This window comes from Leptosomus discolor, chromosome 1 (assembly GCF_034619465.1).
Source record: "Leptosomus discolor isolate bLepDis1 chromosome 1, bLepDis1.hap2, whole genome shotgun sequence".
NCBI classification, from domain to species: Eukaryota; Metazoa; Chordata; class Aves; order Leptosomiformes; family Leptosomidae; genus Leptosomus; species Leptosomus discolor.
The window spans coordinates 134305256-134329831 of record NC_141391.1 but is presented as its reverse complement, the minus strand read 5'-3'; the positions used below and the strand labels follow the sequence as shown (position 1 = coordinate 134329831).

General features: G+C 45.8%; 1 protein-coding gene across 2 annotated transcripts; it reads right to left on the bottom strand.

Annotated features, from left to right (window-relative positions):
- Positions 1-8669: 8669 nt before the first annotated feature.
- NRIP2 (nuclear receptor interacting protein 2) lies at positions 8670-23971 on the bottom strand. Of its 2 annotated transcripts, XM_009952198.2 has the most exons (6): positions 23741-23971; positions 18522-18698; positions 13082-13164; positions 12488-12615; positions 9597-9649; positions 8670-8762 (listed from the first exon to the last, which is right to left on the bottom strand). In XM_009952198.2, the coding sequence occupies exons 1-6, from the start codon at positions 23969-23971 to the stop codon at positions 8670-8672; spliced, it is 765 nt and encodes a 254-aa protein (XP_009950500.2). The 2 variants fall into 2 exon arrangements, with proteins under 2 accessions (XP_009950500.2, XP_086321282.1); XM_086465156.1 differs by lacking the exon at positions 8670-8762 and having other exon boundaries at positions 9441-9649.
- Between the last annotated feature and the right edge of the window lie 605 nt (positions 23972-24576).

Sequence of the window (24576 nt, the reverse complement as noted above, 5' to 3'; positions counted from 1 at the left end):
GGCAGCTAATGAAGATGAGACTGTTTTTCCCATCTCTGTCAAAGCTTCCAGACAGCAAAGGGTGTACAAGCCAGGTTCTGTGGAGGGATGTGCTGGCTGTAGGCTTGAGTGAAGGTGGTGGGTTGATTTGCTTTTAGCTGAGGAAATTACCAGAAAAGCAAGGGTCCAGGGTCCTGCTTGTTGGCCTTCCATTGCCAGTTTCTATGTTCTTTGCTAACTAAAGCGCTTTATGACTGTGAAGGAGCACTGGGGATGTAGACGGAGAGAATAGCTGAGCTCAGTCTGTTTTGGCCTATTCTTAGAACTGCTCTAGTGATTGCTTCTAAGTTCTTAGTAGGGTCACAGTGCAGGAACTGCAGATGGAGGAACTGAGTCAGGGAGCACGCAAGGGCCGCCTTTCCCATTTATAAGTGTATTTTTAAAGTAGACCCAGGCATTGTTTGCCTTTGCTCTGTTGTTGCTCTTCTGCCAAGCAGTTTCTCACAAACCGCTTCCTGTTTTGAGGAGCTGGAGAGATGTGTGAGAACCACAGCTTGCACCAATAAGGTGTTGAGAGGTAGCAGCTCCAGTGAACCCCAGCTGTACTTGGGAGGCATTGTTTGTCTCCATCTTCTTGGGCAGAGTGATCCCAGAAGTGGCTGTGACTTAGCAAAGCATCTGTGAACTGGGCAATAAGAGGAATCTGTCTTAACCATGGATCTCTGGTACTGTGAGAGCTTGGCCATTCCCTAATAAGCAGTGGAAAAGCCATACTTCCCTCTTCTTGTGGAGAGTTCCATGCTATTTTGAGTCCTGCACCACTGAAAGAGGTAGACTGGAGGTGACATTCCACTTGCTGGTACACAGAGTCTGGAAAAGGCCATTGCTCATCCAGGCTGCTCATATGCAAAGGCCCAGACAGGAACCTTTCCACATGCTGCTGGTGTTCTGCTTTTCCCTATCTCAACTTACCCCTTGCCTAGCTCAGCTTATTAGGATAGGAGCAGCAGGCTCACCTGCTGGTTTGCATCTGTTACCTCACTTGTGTGATGTTTTATTGGACATGCATAATGGATGGAGCTGTCCCTTCACCTTATGGCAGCCTGAGTCAGAGCAAATAGAATTCAGTGATCTCTCTTTAGCAAATGGTAACATTTAAAGATACCGCAGGCTGTTGGAAACCTGCTGTGCTATATACTCTGCAAAACATCCAAGGGCAGCCCTAGCTGGGAGAAAGAACTCTGTATAGAGGAAGAGAGTGTCTTGCCCTTGGGTCAAAAGGACTGTTGTTGAAGTAGCCCTGTGTGGTAGAAGGGCAAGATCTTTACGTAAACCCTGGATTTTCTTTGCAATTTCCATCTGTAGATTTATATAAGCGTTACAGAGGACAGCTTCTGTCCTCTGCTTTTGAAAGTTGAAGCAGTGAAATGGTATGACCTACTCTGTACCAGCTAGCAATCTTCTTGCTTCTTTGACCACTCTGTCTTCTGACTCTGTAACTACAGTGGAAGGTTCTTTCCATTTTAATGACCTCACTGAGAAGCATTTTTAAATGTGCCCCTGTGATATTAAGTGCTAGTGCACAACTGGACCCTTCAGGCAGGAGCTTTGAAGTCATAATAGTGCTTTAGTAACAGTGGTGTTCAGAGCAGCAGAGCTTGAGTTTGTCAGCTATGGAGAGCTGATAGTGTAGGGACCATCTAGTGATGGGTTGAAGCAAGAAGTTGTCTTGAAGCTTCTCAGTTCTTGACTGTAACCTCAAGAAATTGTCAGCTCTCATGATGCTGAGATGTACAGCCACACCACATCCCAGTGGCCAATCACCATTGCTTCTGGCAAATTAGTCAGTGTGACTCATTGGGCTCTCATCAGTCTCGTAGTCCTTTTCTAATGAGGATGAGTCTTGTTGGGGCTATTAATTAGATTGCAGTATATTGGTTTCTTGCTGCTTCCAGATTTCTGTTTCCCAAAACCTAAAGCTGCTTTTTCCAATGCCAGAACAAGTGAGGATTCTCCATTCTCTCCCTTCAGGTAAAGCAGTTGTAGTTGCTACTCTTACCTTGTCCCTTTGGGGGAGGCCCAGATGAGTTGGGGAAAAGCAGATGTCCTTACAGGTGGGGTTAACAGTTTGGTTTCACTGGATTCTGAGGTTCTTTCTGCCTAGCCCTGTTGCTACCTTATTTTAATCTTGCACTTCAAAAAATTAGTGGAACTGACACAAAGAGAGACCACAGTGGAGCATTTCATTTGCCTGAGAGATGTGACAGACTGAGCTAACCTGGTAGCTGGGTCTCAGGCTATTGCAGTGCTCCTATATTGTAATGTCTTCTTGAGGCCTAACAGGAAAACAGGATTGTCTACACTCATAAAGAGAACCACTCAGTGCTGTCTGTCCATGCCAAATATAAACCTTTATTAGCAACACAAGCGGGGTACAAATGATTGTATGATTGAAACTGTTCTATGAAAAACAAATTTTGCTGTACAGGTCAAATGATTTCCAAGGAAGGAAGGTCAAATTGATCCGCTGTGGATTGTTAATTGTTGAGAAGAAACAGGAAAGGGTTAATGGGGGAGAGATGACATTTTCCTAAGAACCATCTTTGAAAGAAAATGGGGCAAAACCCATGCAAGCATTGGACAGGGCAGCCTGTTCAGCCTAGCACTCTTCTGTTGTTGGTCTGAGGATAACATTGCTGTGTGCTGTGCAAGCCCAGGCATGCTGCATTTTGGAAAGCACAGGTGAGAAGACAGATGATCTGTGGTGTCTGTGTTTCCCAAAACTCTTTAGCTCTTAAAACCATTTGAGAGGAAAAATACTAATGTTTGAGGGTTTCTCCTGGCAGTTTTATATTGCTTAGAGCACATGGTAACTTGCAGGTGCGTTTTCCTCCTGTGCCCTGTGTGCACATAGGAAAATGAAAACTGTCTACGGAAGAATTATTTGGAACTTCTGTATTGATCCTTGGCCAAAAGATTACGTTCCTTCTTTTTTCATGCCCTGAACTCCAAAATGACAATTAACTGGCTACAGTCACTACTTCCTGAAGTCAGTGCTTCAGGCTACTTCCACTGGCAACAGTTTTCTGTGAAGTATACATCTACTCAGAGAAGGAGCTACATAGGCTCTGTCTCTGGACTGACTGAGTTACGTTATACTTTCATTGTAATGCATTGCCTGTTTGTCCTTGCCAGCCAACACAAGCCACAGAGTTGAGATGTGAAGTTGTTCCTTTCCATGCAGCAGAAAATGTTGTTTGCTGCACCCTGCTCAATAGCAGCTTGGCATACCTGCTGGTGCCAGGAAGCTTTTTGGCAGGGCAGGATTTGCAAGACATACTTGAATGTCCCAGTGCCAGCACACAGCAAGTGAGGAGTCCAACAGCATTCTCAGACACTGGGGGCATTTGCAAATAAATGCTTCATGGCTTTGTGATGGTGAACTTACTAGTAAGAAAATAAAGGGGGGCGGGGGGGGTTGCTTTATTTTCCTGAGACATAATAAACCCGCTGGCTGCCCCTGCCTTCACTTTTATGATCTCTTTGCTGAATGTAGTTATTTCTATAACTCTTCAGGTATATCGTGGCATTTGCCAGTGGAGTCTCTGGAAAGGAGGACTGGCTGCAAACATATAGGTGTCTCAGAGGTCTTCAGTTCTGTGACTCACCTGCTAGTAGTGAAAGAAGGAGCAGGCTTCTGGAATGTGGATGGCTGGAGCTCCCCTTCCATCCAAAACTCAAGCTCCTCTAAATGGTCCTGATTATGGCTTTGTCAGAGTGCACGTTCTCAGGATAGGTTTACCTCTTGCACATAGGCCTTGGAAGGGGCCTCAGAAGTCCATCTCCCCATTGACAGCCGTATGTGTCTCACACTGGACATATAACACTTCTCTGTTCCAAAGACTTTCTGTGGCAGATGCTTCCCTGCAGACTGTTTCAAAACTGTTGTGTCCACTCTATGGGAAAGTAGCCCTAGTAGGAGCTGTCCATCAAGGCAGTTCAGAGAGATTATCCCTAAAATATTAACATTTCATTGTCTATATTGAAGGGGTGGGCCTCATCATAAGGAAGCCAGTGTTAAACACATACAGGATGTGCCTGTGTCCTGCTCTGAGGTGGCAGTTTGTACTAAATTTCTACTTTCCATATGAAAATATTAGCATTTTTAGGTCTCCAGTGGAAAACACAATTAGGGAGCCCTTTCCTTCCCCTTGTCCCTCAAAAGCAATAGAGATGAAAGAATTGGGGGTAGGGAAGTGTATCTGTGTAATGGGCTTTTCCAAAAGAAACTATGATTGAGACAGTTTTCAGCCTTGCCAACCCACTTAAAAATTACTTAACTGGATTCCCTAATGTAGGAAGACTTAAAAATTACCGTATTTGTAGATGAGGTTGAGTTTGCCTCTTTGAGATGTTTTAAGTTCTGTTTTATAATCACACTTTTTTTTAAAGCCAACATTTCTGTCTTTCACAATGGAAGCTGGGATTCCCATGTAATGACACAAAAATGCCGGTCTTTGGAGAAAACACCAGTTTGGGCAAGAATTCAGAATACATGTGTTAAGGTCAGTAACAACATGCCATTTAATGCCAAGGAACTTTGGGAGATGGAAACCCACTAGGAGTTTGGTTTGATGATGAGGAAACCGGATACTGACACTGTAGGATTATGCTGTGATTTAAGAGAATGAGTTGAACTGAGTTGTCAGCCATGGTGTTATGACCTGTTGTTCTCATTTAGTCATATAAATGTGGGGTTTTTTTCTTGTAAACTCTGCCTGCAACAAAGCTTGATGGGGAGCTTCTAGGTTAACTGCTGGCAACAGATTCCTCAATGTCTGAGTGGAGGAGACCTGCATGTTCAACTGACATCAACAGGAGGAAGGCAAAAAGCGTGTCTTCTGCTCCGGAGCTGATTTCACAGCTGAAAAGAAGATCTGTCACATGCTAATTTAGCACTTGCTTGGAAACATCCTCTCTGTGACTGACAAGTGGTACAGTCTACATTTATACATGTAATTGTTAACAACAAAGAGGAAATGGTGGGAAGATAATGCCACAACCTGAGAGAGTGTTAGCAAACAGGGTACAGGAAAGTGTTAAAAGGATTATCTATAAAGGAAAGACTTCCATTTGGAAGAAGCAAATTGTCACTTACCAGTGTGGAAGAATGAATGACTTGCTTGGGGGAAGGTAAGGAGGATGCAAAGAGGGATTCATTATGCAGGGAAGAGAGGGATAGATAGGGCTGGTGATTTTCACCTACTGTAGCACACATTCGCAGAGGAACCTGACAGTGATTTGAGAAATCACAGACTTCAGAAGGACAAGGATGTTCTGAGGGTGAGCAAGAGCAGTTATCCCAAGACTGATGTGTAGGAACAGCACCTGATGAATTCCAACAGCAGCTAGCGTGCAAGTATCTGCAGGGCTATAAGTGACAAGCACTAGTCAGAATTGTCAGCTCAAAGTCGTGCCAATTTTCTGTAGGATCCCATCCAGCACCCTTTAAATCATTGGAAAGATTTCTGTTGGCTTCAGTCTTGAGTTCAGGAAGATTCTTACTCAGCTACACCCTCAGCCTAGCCAGAGCCCAGCTCCGAAATGGACACCCACCAGACATGGCTTCACACAGAAGTGGCCCTCACCTTCCCTTGGCAGCCACTTGTGGGCACCAGCGAAGCAAAGCCCGGCAAAAGTTGTCAGACACTCTGGAAGGCAGTGGAGACCTGCTTGGGCATGAGCAAAGCCTGGCAAAAGCCCTGGGGTGCTCTGGAGGGAAGCAGAGCCCCTTGCAGGCTGAAGCAAAACCCAGCAAAAGCCCTTGGGCACTCTAGAGGGAAGCAGGATTAGTGGTTATGGTCAGGGTTAGGGGTTAGGCGGCTTAGCATTAAGGTTTAGTGTTAGTGTTCAATTCTGTGTTTAGGTCCCATGTTGGGGTTTAGGATTAGTCTTAGTTTAGGGTAGGGTTAGGGGTTATGTTCAAGTTAGGTTTAAGCATTTGAGATAAGGTTATAGTTAGGGGGTTTGGGTTAGGATTAGGATATTTTGGGTTAGAGTTAGGATCAGGTGATTAGGTTTAAGGTTAGCGTTAAGAGTTATGGTTTGCATTAGGGTTTAACCTATGTTAAAGTTATTATTAGGAGTTAGAGTTATCATTAGGTTTAGGATTTGGGATTAGGGTTATTGTTATGAGGTAGAGTTTGGTGTTTAGGGGATTATATTTAGATGGTTAGGTTTATGGCTAATGTTCAGGGTTAGGGGCTGGGGGTTAAGGATAGGGTTTGGTGTTAGGGTTTGTGTTAAGGTTTAGGGTTAGTGTTGGGTTTAGGGACAGAGGGTTAGTTGTTAGAGTTTAGGATTAGGGTTCGGGATTAGGGTTAGGTTTTGGGGTTAGGGTTTATAGTTAGCATTATGTTTAGGATTAGATTTACATTTTGGGGTGAGGGTTAGGTGTTGAGTATAGATTTACGGGGTTATGTTTAGGGTTGGGGTTTATACTTAGGGGCTAGTTGTTTAGGATTAGGGAATAGAGTCAGGGTTAGGGTCAGCGTTTAGGGTTAGGTTTAAAGGTTAGGGTTTAGTGTTTGGGTTAGGGCTAGAGTTAGCTTTAATGTTTAGGGTTAAGGTTTTAGGTTTTGTCCTTTTTTAAAATAGATTGTAAAAGTTGATGAATAACAAGAGATGTAATGCACGTGGTATCTGTCAGCTTTAGCAGATTGTCATTGTTCCACATGCCATTTTTAGAGGGCCACAAGAGTTGGAAACTAGGCAAGTTGCTGCACATATGAACAGGTGTTTCATCTATCACAAACAAGATTTTTTTCAGCAGAGTTGACCCAGTTGCACATAGATTGCAGCTGACACACAGGATGGTTTAGTACAACTCTGAATGGTCATGAAAGACCCCTGTGTTTGAGAAGCCAATCAGACATGCAAGTGATACAAATTCAGGAAGAATTACTGGTACTTTGGAACCAGACAGGCTCATTGAGTAGACATGAGTCCTTGCATAAATGGAAGAACTGTTGGTGTCATTCAGGAGATTCATGGAAAGTAGTTCAAGCAGCCAGAAATAATCAGATGCACAAGTAGAACAGCAAAGAAGCCAAGAAACAGATCAGAAGCTGCATGCTATGATGACTAACAACACTAGCCTCATGCTGCTTGTAGGAGGAGCAGATGCCAGTCACACCAACTAGCACTGTTAAGTGCATCTCAAATCGTATCAGCCAGGCTGTACTCTGCTGTCCTTAGCATGTGTTGAACTACAGCATACAACATCTTATTTAGGAAAGAACTAACAGGAAAAGCAAAAATGCGTACACAAGTTGTTTGAGAAGCGTAACAGAAGCAATAAGCAGTTTGATAAAAAAGGAAGCGAGCTAGCCTATCCAGAAAGATAGGCAAAATGGGGATGAAACGGCATTCTAAGGGTGAACAAAGGGACATTGTGCAGACTTTAGGTAGTGAATCAGTAGTCAGGAGGTCTGGAACAAGCCCTGATGTGCATCTTCCCTAGCACTAGTAAAGAGTAGACTATGTATTTATCATACAGCTATACTTTAGGATGCAAATTAAAAAAATGTTATAAAAACCCAACAGACTTAATAATCACCCTGGTCATCCTAGATGAACTCACAGTTCCCTGACCTGAGCTGATACTGCAAGGAAGTCTAGTTGTTGTTTCATGCAGCAGTAGCAAAGTCGATGGGCTGTGAGATGCTGGGATTTGAGGCTGATGTATCTGTGTCCAATCACTAGATTTCAAGTTGAAAGAAAGGAGCTGACAGAACAGAAGACTCTGGGTGCTCTAATTCATTGCAGCATTTAAACTGAGTGGCAGGATCTCTGATGATGCAGCAGAGGTGATAGGAATGTAGCTCTAGCAGCTGGAATGCAGAGAGGGAGAGGCCCAGTCAGAACAGGCTGTGCATTTCTGGTTACTGTGTATAACACCAAGAGATGATAAGCATTGCCATTCCTATAATATAGCTTAGTTGCCAAGGATGCAGTGGCAAAGCCTGAGCCCCTGTGAGTGTCCTCTGTACTCTAGACATCTATGCTCAGCATTTCTGCAAAGGTTTCTTAGAATTAACTCTGAAAGTGTTCTTGCGGCAAGGTTTTTCCAAGAAAATACTTCTGCCAGCAAAAAGTAACAAAATCCAGCATCCCAGAGTACAGATGAAGCAACTGGCCACAGACACCTTCCCACAAAGAAATGGGAGTGGAGTCCACTCACATTGAGGCAAAGAGAAGGGAAACATTCATGATAATCTTTGGAGGCTTTGGGGGAAAGTGCTGTTTTCCTGTCCACAGAACAACTGGAGATTGTTCACAGAGACTCTGGTCTCATGAACAGAGGATATTGTAAAAATAAATTGTTAAAAGGGTAGGGTGAATGTAGTACAGAAGCAGAAATTGGAGTGACTAGGGACAGATAGAAAAACAAGAACAAGATGCCCATTTGGCACATGCGGAACAATCAAGAGGGTCCACTGAAAGGAGGGATCTCTCTCAAGATGAGGCACTCCCAGCAACAACAGCTTCTAGCACCCATTTGCCTTTTTCTCACTCCCCAGTGAATGCCTCAGCCTAGAACTCAGCAAGGTTAGGGGCATGTGAGCCTCACCCTCATCTCTCTCATGGCAGCAAGCCTCCTCAGCTGCAAACATGGGGAGTGCAGACAGTCACTGACCAGGCTCTTCAGAGACATGTAGAAAAGGCAGCTCTTGACTCAGTGCTTTAAATCTCAGGACTCCTTCCTCCAAGTCGATGCAACACTAAAGAAGAGGACAGGCAGTTACTTGCTGGACATTTCAGACAGCAAATCTCATGATGTCTATCACTGGGGAAAACCTGTGTAACCATCAAACAGCCCCACTTTGGCTTTGTAGAGTCTTTACAATTCCCCTCCCTGTCCCTCACGCTGCCTCCTTGCTCCTATTCCCTTCAATGGATTCCTCTCCAAACCCTTCACAAGGCCATTCCCATCCCTTCTTCCTATGACTCCTTCTGAGGTCATGTCCTCACGCTGCTCAGCCATACAGCCCAATGCTTTTCCTGCTTTATGAGTCTGACGGGGCTACAAATATTTGACAGGCAGGCGCAAGCTTGTTGCAGCCATATTCTAAGCCACTCAGGAGCCAGGCTCAGCAGAGCACTAACCCTGAGGTGAGCTGATGAAAGGAGAAGACTCTTTCCACTCATGTCCAGCTAGTGTTGGACACTGAATGTGATCATACAGCTTCATTTGGCTCAAAGCAAGGGCAGAGCTTGTTCACATCTGCCTTCAAAAGGCAACAGATGTAACTCGTGACACATTGTGCCTTGCCTTGTCTCCTCTTCAGTTTCCCTTTCCTGTTTGCAACTTGTATGGTCAGGAATAAAAAGAATGGGAGATGTGATAGTATCCTATTGGGTGATTCCTTTCTTAAAACCTTTAAAAAGGAATCGGTGACTCAGAGCATACTGCAGCCAGCCAGGCAGCTGTGCAACAAGCATTGCAAGTGGCACCCTTGAAGACCTGGACATAAGTATTTCTGATGCTTACAGCAACCAGATCTTGGAGAACTTCTTGAGGGGAGCCCTGCAATAAGCAAGAAGTTGTTCCTTACCTTGAGAGACAACAGAGTCTGGAGACCAATGCAAAACTCCAGCATTTCGTCATCTGAGAAGAGAGGAAAGACTGATCAGGCTTAAGACTGTATATACTGGCCCTCTAAACAAAGTGTGTCTCTCCTGTAAGAGAGTGTGGAATATGAGAGCATCTGGTTCGTAAAGTTATATGGTTATGGTCTATTCAGTGTAAAGTAAATAAATAGCAAGGAAAGTGATGAATTTTAACACACAAATATTAACAAGCAGCCAGTAACAGTGACAAAGACAAGCGCTCTTCTGCCTCCGACTGATGAGCCATTAAAAAAGCTACTTAGGCTTAGGCTCAAAATGAACTTTGTAGCTGATAAGAGAAGGGAACCATGATGATCATGAATATTATGAGATATTTGAGGGGGTTTGTGGGATTGTTTGAAACTTACTATGAGATATCAGAAGGGGCTTGTGGGAACATGTAAATCTTACTATGGGCTGTGTAGGGGAAGGGCCAAAGGCAGGAGAAGGCAAGCAGCAGGGTGGCTCAGGGAAGAACACAAGCATAGAAAAATAGAGAGGAGGGGATAAGGGGACCAGTCACATGCAAGCAGGCTGTTGGTTAGTTCACTTGTCTGACCAAACCCTTGCTGCAATCTATCCGATCTTCTTATTAAATAATTTTATTAATTATTTTTTTCTGTATAACCTCTCTATCCTATATATGACTGCTGCAAGTCTTAAGTGTCAGCAAGTCTAGGAGATGCCACAGGTTAAAGGGCAACTAGCTCTAGGTGTCAGCAACCGGAGGGATTGGCATGCAAGAGAGGTGCTAGTAACTGAAGGGGCCATAGGACTCATAGGTCTGTGTCAGCAACTGGGGAAGTGGACAAAGCTCACAGGTGCCAGCAACTAGTGAGACCAGTGTACAAGAGAAGTCTAGGTGCCAGGGAAAGGAGCACAGGCTATAGGGCTTATACACCCAGGTGCCAGCAACTGGAGGGACTGCAATGTGTGCTGCAAGTTCTGAGTTCCAGTAGCTGCAAAAGGACTATGCGTCACAGAGCTTGTAGGTCTATGTGCCAGCAACTGGAGAGCCCAGCATGCAAGAGAGCTCTAGGTACCAGGTCTGACCAGGGTCACAGGGGCCTTAGGTTTATAAGCCAGCAACTGATGAGGACAGGGCATATGTGCAAGAGGTCTAAATGCCACTAACTAGAAAGACTTGGATATGTTTATTTAATCCCAGTGAATTTAATCCTATATGCTTATGGGTTTGTATACATAATTAGCTAGCAAACCTCAGTCTGGTCCAGCCAGTGAGTAGGAGAAAACCTGCATCTGGAAAGACTTAAGGTCTGAGTCAGTGGCTAGGTAAGGGGCCCAGGGTCCAGACACGGATATAAGACAGACCTGGAAGCTGTGCTTTTATTTGAAGACTCTGAATATGAGTGTGCTTGTGAACCTGGAGACTGAGGATATATGAGCTTCTGCTAATAAACTTCAATCTTGGTCAACCAGAGGAGGACCAGGACTGGGCTATCTGTGCTGGTGTTTATGTGAGTGCTGGTAAAGACACTACTCTGTGTGGTGATCTGTATGGCTGGCCTTGTCTGTGTCCTTTCTGTATGTTCTTCTCTGGAATATGCATTCAGCTTTGCTACTGTCCAAACCTGCCACTAAGAACATGCACTGGACTGGATAAGAGTGACCTCCGGGGTCTTAGAGTCATCCATCTGGACTTCAGTTGCAGGGAAGGAGGACTCCCCAGGCCACGGAGTCTGCAGGATTCAGCAGCCACAAGTAACATCATTAACACTTCCCATGTCTCCTGGATGCCTGCTTGCCCTGTAACCAATGGCTGTATTTTGTGATTTATCTATAGTCACATAAGCAAGAACACTGTGTGCACAGGGAGATGTAAGGCACAGATGTAGCAGTTCTGCTCCTTTCAGGCAGCCATTTCCACATTACAGCAAAACGGATAGGTGCTACTAGGCTAAATTCACCTGTGCTGGTACTAATATGGACTCCCCATGAAGGGCAAGAACAAGTAAGGGGAAACCAGGGAAGAAGAGTGAGCTGGAGTGCGGAAGAGAAGGAAGCTCTTTCTAGATGACTAGGAAAGTGGGAAGAATGGACATGAAAAGAGGGAGCAAGGAAGGCCTTGGAAGATGAATAGTACTCATCAAAGATGAGGAGACAGATAAAGGCATGAGTGTAAAGCTGGAAGACAAATAGGGAGAAAGAACAGGGGGAAAAAAGACAACTAAGTTGTTTTGAGCATATGCACAGCTTGATGTAAATGCAGAACATGCAGCCTTTCTGCTGTTTTCTGGGTGTGCTCCAGTGCCTGCTGACTTGACCTTGTCTCCTACGGCTCCTTCCTTCAAAGGGTCCTGCCTCAGGACACTGAGTGAGACTCAGCACTCTGGGGCTACCAGATTCTTCCAGGGTGCTCCCTGCAGCCGAGGCAGATGAGTACACAGAGAAACACTGAGGAATAAGCTGTGCCCACTGTCAGTTTCTCTGCTGACTTCCATCCAGGCAAAGACACAAGTGCCCATTCAATATGAGAACATAGGGCACCAGAGGACTAATAAAGCACTCTGCATGATTTTAGAAACATCCATTTTAGAAGGAAATGAGAATTTTCCACATCCTGTGTTAAGAACAAAACCCACCTCATTTCTCCCCACCTTCAACATCTTCTATCTTTTCTGTGCTCTTCCTATGCCCTTTGCTTTTGGTTACATTGAGAGTATTGACAGCGCATAATGATCTTGGCCAGCAGTGGAGGTGACCCCATCACCAACCTCCCACTGCATTATGCTTTTGCCAAAAATCCTTTTAAATGCCCTTGGCAGGGCAAAAGGGCACAGGAAAACTGAGGGAGATGAGGGGCTGGCACTCTCACCTACAACCAGTGCTGAACACAGCACCATCTCCTGGCCAAATTGTAACTCCATATGTTCTACTCGGCCAACAACGCTGGGGATGGGAAGAGAGAGATCTCCACAATCCATGGCAGATACTTCTTCCAGCCTGTGGGACACAAGAGGTGTTATTGCTTCAAGTGGAGGAAGAGGAGGGAAAACAGGACTTCTCACTGATGGCAGTAATTCTTGGTCTCATTGGGAACACGCCCACAAGAGGAGGCATCTCTTTCATAATAGCGTGTCTGTAGGCAGATTCTACAAGCAGAACCATAAGGCACTGTCCATTTGATTTCCTCACCGCTGAGGCTAAACATCAGCTGGGCAGCTTTGCCCTGCATTACACACAGACAGAATGACATAGCTCTGCCTCCTGCTCTGGGGTCTGCACACAACTTTGCCAGTGCTCCTGATGCCTTGACCTGTAGCCCACCCTCTGCACCTTTTCCTAAACAGCCATGTGCACATGCAAAGCTGCTAGTAATTATCATTGGGGCTGGGAATCAAGAGTGCCTAGGTCCTTCCCATAGGTTTTCTTTTAGCCACCTCTCCTTTTCTACTGTGCAAAGACTTACCCCAGCTGGTTTAAACAGCTCTTGGAGATGAGATTGGGTAGACATCCAGTGTTAACAGTCGCTTTCAATACCTGACCTTGGCACTAGAAAAAACAACAACAGATAATTACAGTGGGTTTCAAATTGGTACGCCCACTCCTCCAAGACTGGGACAATCCCTTAGACCTTCCTTAGCAACACAGCCAAAGATGTGGTGTTTTAGGCAGTAGTCAGAAGGGAGAAGACTCATCCAAGACAATGGTGGTCTCCCCAGTTCTCCGCAAGCCTCTGCCAAAGGCTTCTTTTTAAATTTGTCTTCTTTAATTTGTATTTGATTTCCCAGGCACTTATCTGTTATTAGTGACTTTAACTTAGCAGTATTCCTGTCAAGAGATGCATAACTAGTGAATTTGTCCAGAAAACCCACATGGACTTTATAGCAGAGCAATAATTGATATGACAAAATCTTCTAAAGGAATATAAGCATGTGCTACAGCCTTTGTAGGTTTCCTCTCTCCATTTCTTCTGGTGTTACAGGGAACAATGTTCCAGGGCTAGACACTGTTCTCAGCTGAACAGCTTCCAGAGGGAGAAGTCTGTGGGAGAAGCAGGAACACCCAGGGCAAACATCCCTGAGAAGAGCTTGAATTTAAGGCAGTTCCCAACATAACTGACACAACCAAGCGACTCCTGAATCCAAGAAACAACCTAATCAAGAGATGTCCGTTTTGTGTGGTGCTTACATTTAGTTCCTACACAGCTCTTTAGGGAAGTATGACATGAACACTACAACAACAATATTCACAGCTGGTGTCATCTAGCAAAGGGAGAGAGACTGGATGCCCTGCACCCAAGTCACCTCTGCATGATCTTACTGGAATAACACCCAGTGGCTTGCCCACTTCATTTCTTCACCCCTTTGCACTTGAAAGGGAACAGGAGAAGTGTTTGCCATCTCTTTTCTGTCCCCTCTGCACAGAGGTCCTTAATGGCAGGCCAGAAGTTCTGAAGTAACAGCAGGTCTCATATATGGTAGAGGTCTGAAAAAATAGGGCGATCAAAGACATCAATAAGAGTTATGTTCAGAAAAAAAAAGGAGGATCAGGACTTAGTAAATGAAAAGGAAAAGATGGAGTAACTGACATCTACAAAATATGGCTTGCACCTACCTATAGTGCCTAACCATGACCATTCTTGATGACCTAGTTCTTCAAGGCTCTGTCTTGCACCAACACGCAAAAAAAACCCCAACCACAAAGTTTCCCTCTTGGGAGGTTCATTTTCCTCCTGCTATCATTTGTGTTTTTCCTGTGATTCTTTCTCTTCAATCCACTGTGGCACTCAGTGCCACAAGCCACTCAGAAGCATCAACAGACCTCCCACAGCTCCTCTACCCTTACGCTTATTCCTGACAAGCTTAAATACTTTGAACACCTTAAGCAGATCAAGCATGACTGTTCAGGATCCAGTGCAGCACCAGAAGGGCTGAGAAAAAATGTCTCAATTTCCTGATTTCTTAACTAAATCTGCTTATTACAGGGGTTAATCATCACAGAGAGTTCTTTAGCACACGGTATGGTAATTGCCACAGAACTACAAAGTCACGGGTTATGAGAACACAAAACTTAGCTGAGCTGATATCAGCTGGAAGATTCATGAAACAGAGTCAGACCACTGAGAAACCAGCCCCCAGAAGCCCTCTCTGCAGTTCTTTGCACATTCATACAGAAATATTCCCCAAGCTCCTTCACAAATGAGCAGTCCCGCTTCACTGCAGAGCAGCTTGAACTGCCGTCCCATGGTAATACAGATCACACATGACAGAGCTGCTAGGAAACCCAGATGAGCTGCTGCCTGTTCCCAGAATGCACATCTGTTCTCTTGCCCTTCATTCATGCATGCCTTCTGCCTCTTGGCACAAACCTACTTTTAGCAAGTGGGGGAGCATGCTAGAGCCTTGCAGAAGGGGAAAAGCTGCAAAGCACTCTATTTAGAAGCTCCTGACTTTTTGAAAATAGTTCTGCTTGTTTAAGAAAAAACATTCCTACCATGGCTCCAGGCTGCCTGGCATGTCAAGTTTAAACATTCAGGACTAGGACTAGTGCCTCCCCATAGTGGTCCTCAAGGCCAACTGGAGAGATCCCACCTTACCTCATGACAACAGCTGTTTTTGGTACAAACTGTCATTACAAAGTCCAGGCTTCTAGAGAGAAAACAACCTGGAAATTGACTGGACCCTGAGGACAGTCCCTTATCCCTCCCCATGGCAGCAGGGTTGGAACTAGATGGTCTTTAAGTTCCCTTCCAACCCAAACCATTCTATGATAAAATGCCTCCCTTTCTGCTTTTAGAGCTCTGTAATGTCTGTGCTGTCTGTTCCTTACTGACACATCAGCCCTGCCTGGAAGGATTGTAGCTAGACTAAGCAGAGAGACAAGATAAAGCACAAAGTGCAGATACATGCCAGACATCTGCCTCCTCAGCCTCTTTACTGTGCTTCATAGAAGAGGCTTCCCCTTGTCTCTTCGCTACCTAGGCAGATATATTAACCATGCTACCACATCTGCCCAGACTGCAACCTGCCAACAGTGTCCAGCTGAATCAGCCCTTCCTCATTAGCAGACATGGATTCTACTAGGAAAGAGTTAACCATCCCTGTGGCTCAGGAGCCAACTGTTCGTTGCCCGGCTACAGAAAAGGCATTGTATTAGCTCTTCAGAAACAGAAGACCTGGAGTATGGATAGCAATTGCTAAGAAATCACTTTGGGAGCAGGCAGACCTGAAATGCATGTGGTGTTGTGATAACAAACCTAAACTGTATCACTAGGCGGATTCTTGAGTTTTGTTTTACAGCAGGCTGGGAAAGTTGCAAGTTGTTATATCCTTACTAGGATATAACAGGAGAGTGCTTATTCTGTAGAAAATGACATTTCATCTCATTTTGTGGTAAACAGCCCTGCAGAGTTATCAGCTCCAGCAGCCTCACCTTCCAATTATACCACTAACCATTTGTGCAAAGAACTCACCAGGAGCCTGAGGAGAGTCCTTGGTCCAGCATACCCCAAATACAATGCAGACTATGTAAGGAGTACACAGGCAGCTGATGAGCACTGCAAGCCTTTTTTGGACTAAGAGGACTTTTCATCACATTACCCACTCTCATCTCTGCCCCAGAATTTTCAGTCTGTTACTACCAGTCGCCATTAGTCTTTATCTAAAGGTCAATTATAGGTATTTCCAAGAAAGAGAAAGAAGGGAGGGGAGTCAGTAAGGATCACCATTTATAAAGAACTTTTTTTCTGAAATAATGTCAGTTGCAAAGTCAAGAAGCTGCTTTAACCAAGCTTGATTAATCCCAGGTTGCTTTGGCACAGAGGTAAAGCAGTCTTGGACAGCAGTGGAATCTTTCAGCATCTATTTCCAAGACAACAAGAGACAAGCCCAGCCACAAAAAGTAACAGCTTGATTTTACAATGCAGATGCCAGTCATGGCAAGCTTTCCAGAGTGCTTTGTGAAAACTGCCACAAAAAGGCTCAATTCTGATAAAGTACCATGTGAGCAACTCATCTAAATAAATAGGAGGGGGAATGACTCTGCAGTACTTCCATTAGAGACTGGGTCCGTCTGTGATCTCTGAAACTTGAAAAGGCCTTAGGCACAGGGCAACTATAATTTGTTAGAATGAAAACACTTACTGCACAAATCTCCCTGTATCACTGAAGTCTACATATATTCAAGCTTTATTTCCTAGTCAAGTTCAGTTACTAGTCAAGTGATGTGTTTGTTACCACTTTGAAATTTTCAGCATACTTGCCTGAGTGTAAATGGAAGCTTTATGCTGGTAGACGATGTTTTCTCAGGAGCTGCTGTCAGAGAGGAGAAACTTCACTGGGGTCGTGTTCCATTTCTAGCAAAAACTACACCGTAGTCAAGCAGTTCGCCAAAAGGTACCAGCTCACCTCTCTAATTAAAATGAACCGGCAGCATGAATGCTATTTCCTGCCATAGATCTCTTACAGGTGAGGCTTTTTGAAGTCACAAATGTGAACATGAAAAGCAGAAAGATTAAAAAGAAGAGGAGAAGAGCTTCTCTTCCTTCTGTGTAAGTAGATTAAGTGTGGCGAAGAGTGACTGGCTCTGAAGAAGGGTACAAAACCAGAGAAATGCCTGTGCAGAAGCTTCTGAGTTCAGGGACAGTTAAGTGCAGCGACCTATTTCCTTGACTATGATGTTCATTAACCTTTCTCTGTGAAGGAAAACAATATATGTGACAGCTGGGGTACAGTCCATTAGAAGCACAAAAAAGGAAGAATAGTGGACTCTGATGCTGAGTTAGCTACTGCCCTGGGGTATAATACCTATGCATGCCTGTCCTTGTTTGATGTGTATGCCTGACAAAAAACCCACCCTTTATCACCCAGTTTCCTCTTACAGAACCAGTGATTAAAGAAACACCTTCATTTGCTCAAAAAAAGACTCCAGCTATTTGGAGAAATTACACTGAGAGGCACTCATCCTACTAGTCTGTTTTCCCAAGTATGATTGTGTTAACCTAGCTACATCAGAGTCTAAAACCCAGGGTAAGCAATGTCTAACTGCAACAGTAAAGGCTGGAAAACAAACCAGACAGTAGCTTTGTGTGGTACTGAGACACTTGATCTGAACATTTCAGAAACTTGCTGTCAGGCTGTGTTCATATGATAATGAATTATGCCAAGTGAATTTTCAAAGGTGCATGTGTTTTTCCTGGAATCGTAGACTTTACGCTCTAACATGCGACATGTTCTTTAGAACAAGTAACTGAAATAAATACAGCTTTAAAATGGATTTGGTATTCCAGGTCTGTATCTTGGTGAGTCTTATATCTGCATATTACTGAATAGCTCTGACCATGCAGCCCTCTTTCATGGAGCTTTTCAATGTGCTTTCTTACCTACAGGGGCCAGGGAGGAGTATTTTCTGCTGTATAGGAGGATATAAGAAGAAAGGGGAGCTAAAAATGCTGCTTCCATCAAGAAATGCAGCAGTGCTAATTCAGAGCACAGTTAGCTACTTTCCTAGGAGGTCCTTTGGCACTTGAAAGGATCAGACCAGACTGGATCCAGTAAGTGTAAATCATCTAAGGGCACCTGTCTTAAAGTCATAAGGAGATATTCCTTGTTTCTGTAGGCAGTTATGAAATACCTCATATCATGGGAAAGCTGGCCTCAAAAGAAAGAGATGTGATTAAGGTAATTTATCTTCAAATATGGACGACTAAAATGCATGTGGCAGAAAGGCTTTCCTCTGTCTGTTGGATGAACTAAATCCAAACTCTGGGAGAGGCCATGCATTAGATGATCCGGCTGCAGCTGGCTTTGCAATTAATACCTTAGGATGGCCCTTGGGAGTGGGGCAGCTGGAACTCATTGAGTATTTGCCATCACTGTGAAATCAGCAGCACCATGTTGTTGCCTTACCTGGCACTGTATTAGCAGGGATGAAGTCTCTTTTCTCCTGTCCTCCCCCTTTTCCATCTTTTCATCCTGGTCTTTTGCCAGTGGAGATTGAACCCATGCAGACTGAACCCTGGTCTCGCCCCGCAGCTTGTTCAGATTGCCTTCCAAGAGGCGTCGCTGGACCACACTATGTGGCTGCTGTCTCCATCACAAAGAAAGAGAAATCCCAGCTAAGTATGGAGCTAAGGACAAGGACATTTGCTAGCCCAGGGAAGCAGATTGCAAATGCTTGACCCAACTGATCATCCTGATCAAAGAACAGCTTATACCAAAAACTTTCTATAAATCTCAAAATTTTTCCTGTAGCCACTAAGGTTATGTTAAAATGTTAGGATGTCTGTGACAGGCAGGTCTCTGGGATGCAATTATTGGAGGAGAAGAACATGCCTGATGCATGCTTTCCCCACACATATCTATTCCTTCAGGTAAACATGCACTCAGCAGTCTTATACCTGTTCAGGTAGTGCGATACACTACCTGGTGGGTGTGTCCTGACACCCAACCAGGCACACTCACACCTTCTAATGGGGGGGGGGAGGGGGGTTGCATCATGTGAATGATGTACATGTGTGTAAGAAGGCAGGATTCCAGAAATTTTAGGTGTACAAGCAATTATTTGCGGTGAAGTGGGAAGCTTCCCCTGCATAGGAAACTAAACCTAGCTCTAATACTTTTTGGAGTCTGTCTCAGCTCCCGTCCATCAGAAGCGATACTATTTTGACTCCTTTCCTAGTTGGGGGAGCACCCATGAAGCCCTGTGTTGTTCACAGCTAGAAGGGAGCTGATAATGACTGAAGGAACTTTGTTCGTATCTCATGTATCTCACTGGTATCTCATGTATCTCATATTCCTATCTCCTTTCTTCTGGGCAGAAGAAGCAGAGGTGCACCAAAAGGGAAGAAAAATTGTGAAAAACTTCTTGTCCTGACATTGCATACACACAGACAAAACTGTTGCTTTGGAAAGAAAGCTCCCTTTGTTATCAATTTGATGCTCTAGTTTTTGCTCAATGCTGATCCAGTACCTCCAGTCCCTGCACAGCTACTGAATCAACAATTGGCAGCATCAGTGAAGTAGGCCTGTTGGAGGTTGCTTTGTTCATTCTCCATGTACTTGGCCCCATGGCCTTTCTCCAGGAGAGCAGCTGCTCGGAGCTGACAGTAGCGTTCTCAGTAACAGCTGCCTATGTGAAGAAAGGCGATGAATCTAAAGGGGCTAATGTGCTACAGCATGAACTGTTGCTTTTATCTTTCTAAAAAAAAATTTAAAAATCAACTTCCAGATGGTGCAGCAGTTTGATGTAGGATCTTATCAATGTGCAGGCCAAACATTTGAATTAGACCAGACCTGACAGTGAGCTGGGCTGTATTAACCCTACGGAATGTGTGTGCTTCAGACTAGCTTTATGCTTGGTCAGAGGGCTGAGGCTGGGCAATTGTGCAAATTGCAACTCAAAGAACACTGACTTGTCAGTTTTGCCCAATGGTTGGAGCAGGAGAACTGTTACTGGCTTTTTGGTTGCACTTAGCATTGCTCTTTGCAAGGTGCCAAGTCCCTCGCACCTCTGTTTCCCTGTCACTCAAGGGGTGAGCGTCAGATCAATTCACACATGCTGCATGAGAGGCACTGCAGTAGTTGAAAAAGTGAGGTAAAAATATCCCTCTGTTCCTGGTCTTTTCCCAGCCTACTGTGCAGGACCACAGCACAGCTGGCTGTTGTAATTCATTCCCTAAATACTCTGAGCACTGTGCCAGTTTGTCTGCCAGCTAACATCTGGGCCATGGGAAAAGGGCAGGGAACCGACAGCAGGTCTCCAAATTCCCATCCTCCCTCCTGCCTCCTCTCACAATCTGGCATGCAAAGGACCTTTCTGTCTCCCCACAACCTTTCCCACACAAAGAGATGGCTCTTTGCAGCTGCCACCTCTGTCCCCTTCTTTCTCGTCACTCAGGCTGGGAAGAGGCCAAGCACTCATGGGGAGTAGCTGAGCTTTGGGACTGTGGAGGCATCTGATTCAAGAGCAGACTCCTGGGGCCCTCCCTGTCTTCTGTCTCACCAGTGAGACAGAGAAGTGGGGACCATTGTCTTTCTTGGGCTGGTAAGAAGCAATGAGATGAAGAAGATGGTGAGGGAGGACCTGAAGGGAGTTGTGGCCAGTTGTGGAAGGGAGGCCACCTCTTAGAAGGGTCAGAGCAGGTTCCCAGTGAAACTCATCACATTCGGGTTCTCCAATGTGAAATCTAAAGGCCTTGCTATGATTAATGAAGTGGTATGAACTGGGGATCTTGGCTTTTGGGAGGGGAGAAGCCAGATCTTCAGACCTTCTTGGCACTTTCAGGATATTTTAGCTCATGCAACTACTTTTTTTTTTTTTTTTTCCATTTAGAAAAAAAAAAAAAAGTGTCATGCTTATAGTTGTTATAAAGCTGTGAGGTTTCCACTGAAATGTATAATTTCTCATTGTTGGAGATGTCCATCAAATCCCAGACGCTGCTGGATGCATTGCATAAGCTGGATGCACACACAGAATACACAGAAGAGTGTCAAAAAGTAGCAGCCTGGCTTTGTGTAAGAAAATATGTAGGTTTTTTAAATGACATGGGACCTTCCTCTAATTTTATGACATGCTCCAGCTGCCACAGCTGTAGCCTTTGGCACTGTCAGGGGAGACATGTTTTGGGGAATTCATTAAACTCTCCTCCCAGTGTAAATGCTATAGGACTCTGGAATATTTTGCACTCTTTCCAAGATCAACATCTCTAGTGCTTCCTGATGCTGCTTTATTTTCTGCTCTGCATTCCTGTCCTCCAGGAGGGAGCCAGACGAATTTAGGAAACATAGATGGAGTTTTGCACGGGGCTGGAGGCAGGTCTGAAAGCATATTTTGGACTCTAATTTGCAACTCCCAAAACATCACAGTGGTATCACAGTGGCCCATCAAGTTGCAGTGACTGCTGAATTGCTCTTGGAAATCTAAGGCCTGGTTCTTTCTCTTGCTCCAGGGTAAAACAGAAGCGGAGGTAGCACAGCTACTGCATTGACTCCAGGTATGGCACCACGTGTGTGAAATTCGCACAGGTGCCACACTTTATTTTGTGCCTTCTAACACCAGTGCAAAACTTCCATAGCAGGAAAGATGTTAGGCTTTATTCAGTGCTCCCTAGCTCCATGTTAAAAGTGTTTCAGCCATTCTGTTACAGACCGAACATGGTCTATACAGTGGTTTTCAGTGACCAAACATCATCTGCATGCAAGGAAGTCTCCTGCCTAGAATGGTTAATTTGACCGGGAGTGCTGCTCATGGCAAGCAATTCAGACAAGGCCTGTCTCACTAGAGCAAGCATTTGGGGCTTCAGGGCACCAGCCTCTGGAGGTCAAGACTGCCACCCATACTGTGCATGACTTTCAGAAGCCTCTGGCCGGCACCACAGTTGTCATTTTAGGGCATCGTGTGACAGGAATCAATTCTAAAGCAAAGCAGGTAGGCATGTTTCTCTCTGCCTTTGTGGATGGGCTCAGCAAACATGCACTAAAAGACTCAAAAGTGGCTCCTCCCATTCCCTGCCAAAAGCTGTACCAGGAAGAGCCCAGGTGTATGTCTGGCTATCCCCTCCTGAGGAGATGTTTCAGCTGCTATGCTGCAGGGCGTGAAGGGCTGGTGCCAGCCGGCCCATGCTACCAGCCTGAATGGGGCCCTCCAGGCTCTGGCATGGCCAGGTCTCCTTCCCTGCAGAGAGGAGAGGCCCTGTTCTTCACTAACATGACACTTATGTGACTCCCCTCTTGTACTTCAGACAGCAACTGTGTTCAGGGCCAGAGGGATGCTCAAGACCAGTCCCTGCTGACAGATGTGTATGTGGCGGCGAAGGTCTAGCAGAGCATGAGGTGACAGCTCAGGGAGCCACCCTTGACCCTACCAAGCCAGGGACTTCCAACAGCAGCTGAGGAGGCTGCAGGGAGGGTGGTGGGAGCAGGAGGGCTCACCAGCGCAGGAATGTGGCACTGACTCCTCGGCTGCATGTGGCAGAGCCGTTGCACCTGAAGGTTTCAGCAAGAAAAACTATACTCATTTCCATTCAGGCCCAGTGCCTGGGACCCTGCCTGTCCCACACACGTGTGCCCCGTACACAGCAGCGCTTTGCTGCCAGCAGCCATGGGGCCTGCTACAGGAGCCAAAAAACAACAGGAGGAGATAACACATGCACGAGCATCTGTGGTGTTGCTGTGATAGTCTGAGGATACAGAGGTAAGCATGGGCTGCAGGGAGGGGCAAGATCTTTTATGACACGCACTGGCATAGCTGGAATAAGTGGTTGTGCCCCCATCACTGGCCAGACCCAGGCCCTCTTTTGGGAGAATGGATTAGACCTCCACATCCTGGAGCAGTTAAACTCCACAGCAGAGAGGAGAAGTTAGACTGCAAAACTGCCAGAGCAAGGGGGAGATGTGTGCAGTTAAGCCAATGAGAGATCCCGTGGGAAATTGCTCCCAGCCTTGGGAAAGTCCCTCCAAACCACAGACTGCCCAGGCTCCTGGAACAGAGCCCCTCCCTGGTGCCTGCTGCTCCACATCTCCAGAAGGAGATGCCCACAGGCCTCACTCCCGTCCCTCCTCCCCAAAGGTGTCATCCATGGGTGCCGGCCACTGCAGCTGCCTATACACCTGGCTAGCAGTCCTGCCCTGTGTTTGCCTTTCAGAAATCCAAAGAGTGGGGGGAAAGAGAATAATGCAAAAAGATTACAAGGTCAAACACAAGCCTCTCAGAGTTTCATGAACTGTGCTTCCCTCCCTGCTGAGTCCCAGAAAGATTCTGCTTTTGGGCTGGATCATGCAGGAATACATGGGGTCTTTCAGAGACTTCCCACATGGAATCATACACGTCAGATGAACACACACATGTACCAGGTAAGTGGAAAGTTGGATTGTGGAGAGTCCTTCCAGTCCATGTCTCCCTGCTTCTGTGAGGAGCTTGGTCCCTATAGGGATGCATGGGAAGGTGGATGCAAAAAAAATGGGTGATTCGTTCTTTCCCCTCACCCTGACTGGCTCCTAGATGATGCTGAAGGAAAGTTTCATCTTTGCTGAACCCATGACCCTTTCACAAAGCCTGACAGCAGTTCCCAACTGGGATGAAGGCTATTAGGAGAACCCCCTCCCAAATAGGGTCCCACTGGACTCACCAGATCCTTGGAGGTGCCAAGCCTTGTCAAGCCATCCAGGGGCAGCAGGTCAGCAGAGTCCTTGTGCACAAACTGGGTGGCCTGTTTAAGGCGCCTTTTCTGTTGCAGAATAGCTTTGTTTCTCAGCTCCACATCACACTCCTTTCGCTCCATGTCAGGAGTACCCTCACTCTGCTTTTCCTCCCGGTCCCCCTGCCCCAGTGGCAGGGGGCAGCTCTTCCTTGTGCTCATGGTGAAGATTCAGACGAAACAGGTCCTTCTAGGGGTGCTGGGGTGTTCCCTGAACTTGTCTCCTGGTGTTTGCCCTCCTGAGGCTGACTCACTCTCTGAGCTCCGTTGACCTTCCCTTCCCCACAGTTTGCCTTCTCTCCCTTTCTCTGCCTTTCTTCCTGCTCTCTTAGCTATAACTCACCCATCTCTGAAGTGTCTCTGTACCTTTTTCTCCCTCTGTCCTCTCTGCTCCCCCAGTGTCCCTCTGCTCACCACTTCTTCCTCTCCCTCTCTTCTCCTGCCCTGACTGCAACTCTGCCTCCTCCAGTCGTCCCTGTCGTAGCAGAAAAAGCCCCACGTCAGAAACAAATTTCCATAAATTACAGCAGAGCGGGCAAGATACTCCGGGTGGAAAAATCCAGCAGCAGAAGGGTGGTGCCGCTGTTGGGGGCTGGACTTACCGCCCTCGCGTGTGCGTGTGTGCGCGCGCTCGTGTGTGCATAGCCGACACACTGAAGAGAGTAGATCCGTCTGTCAGTGGCAGGCTGTGCAGTTCCCTGTCTCTGTGGGGAGGCTTTGACGCATCTCGGTGAATCCGTAAACACTGGCGACAACAAGGTTCAGCC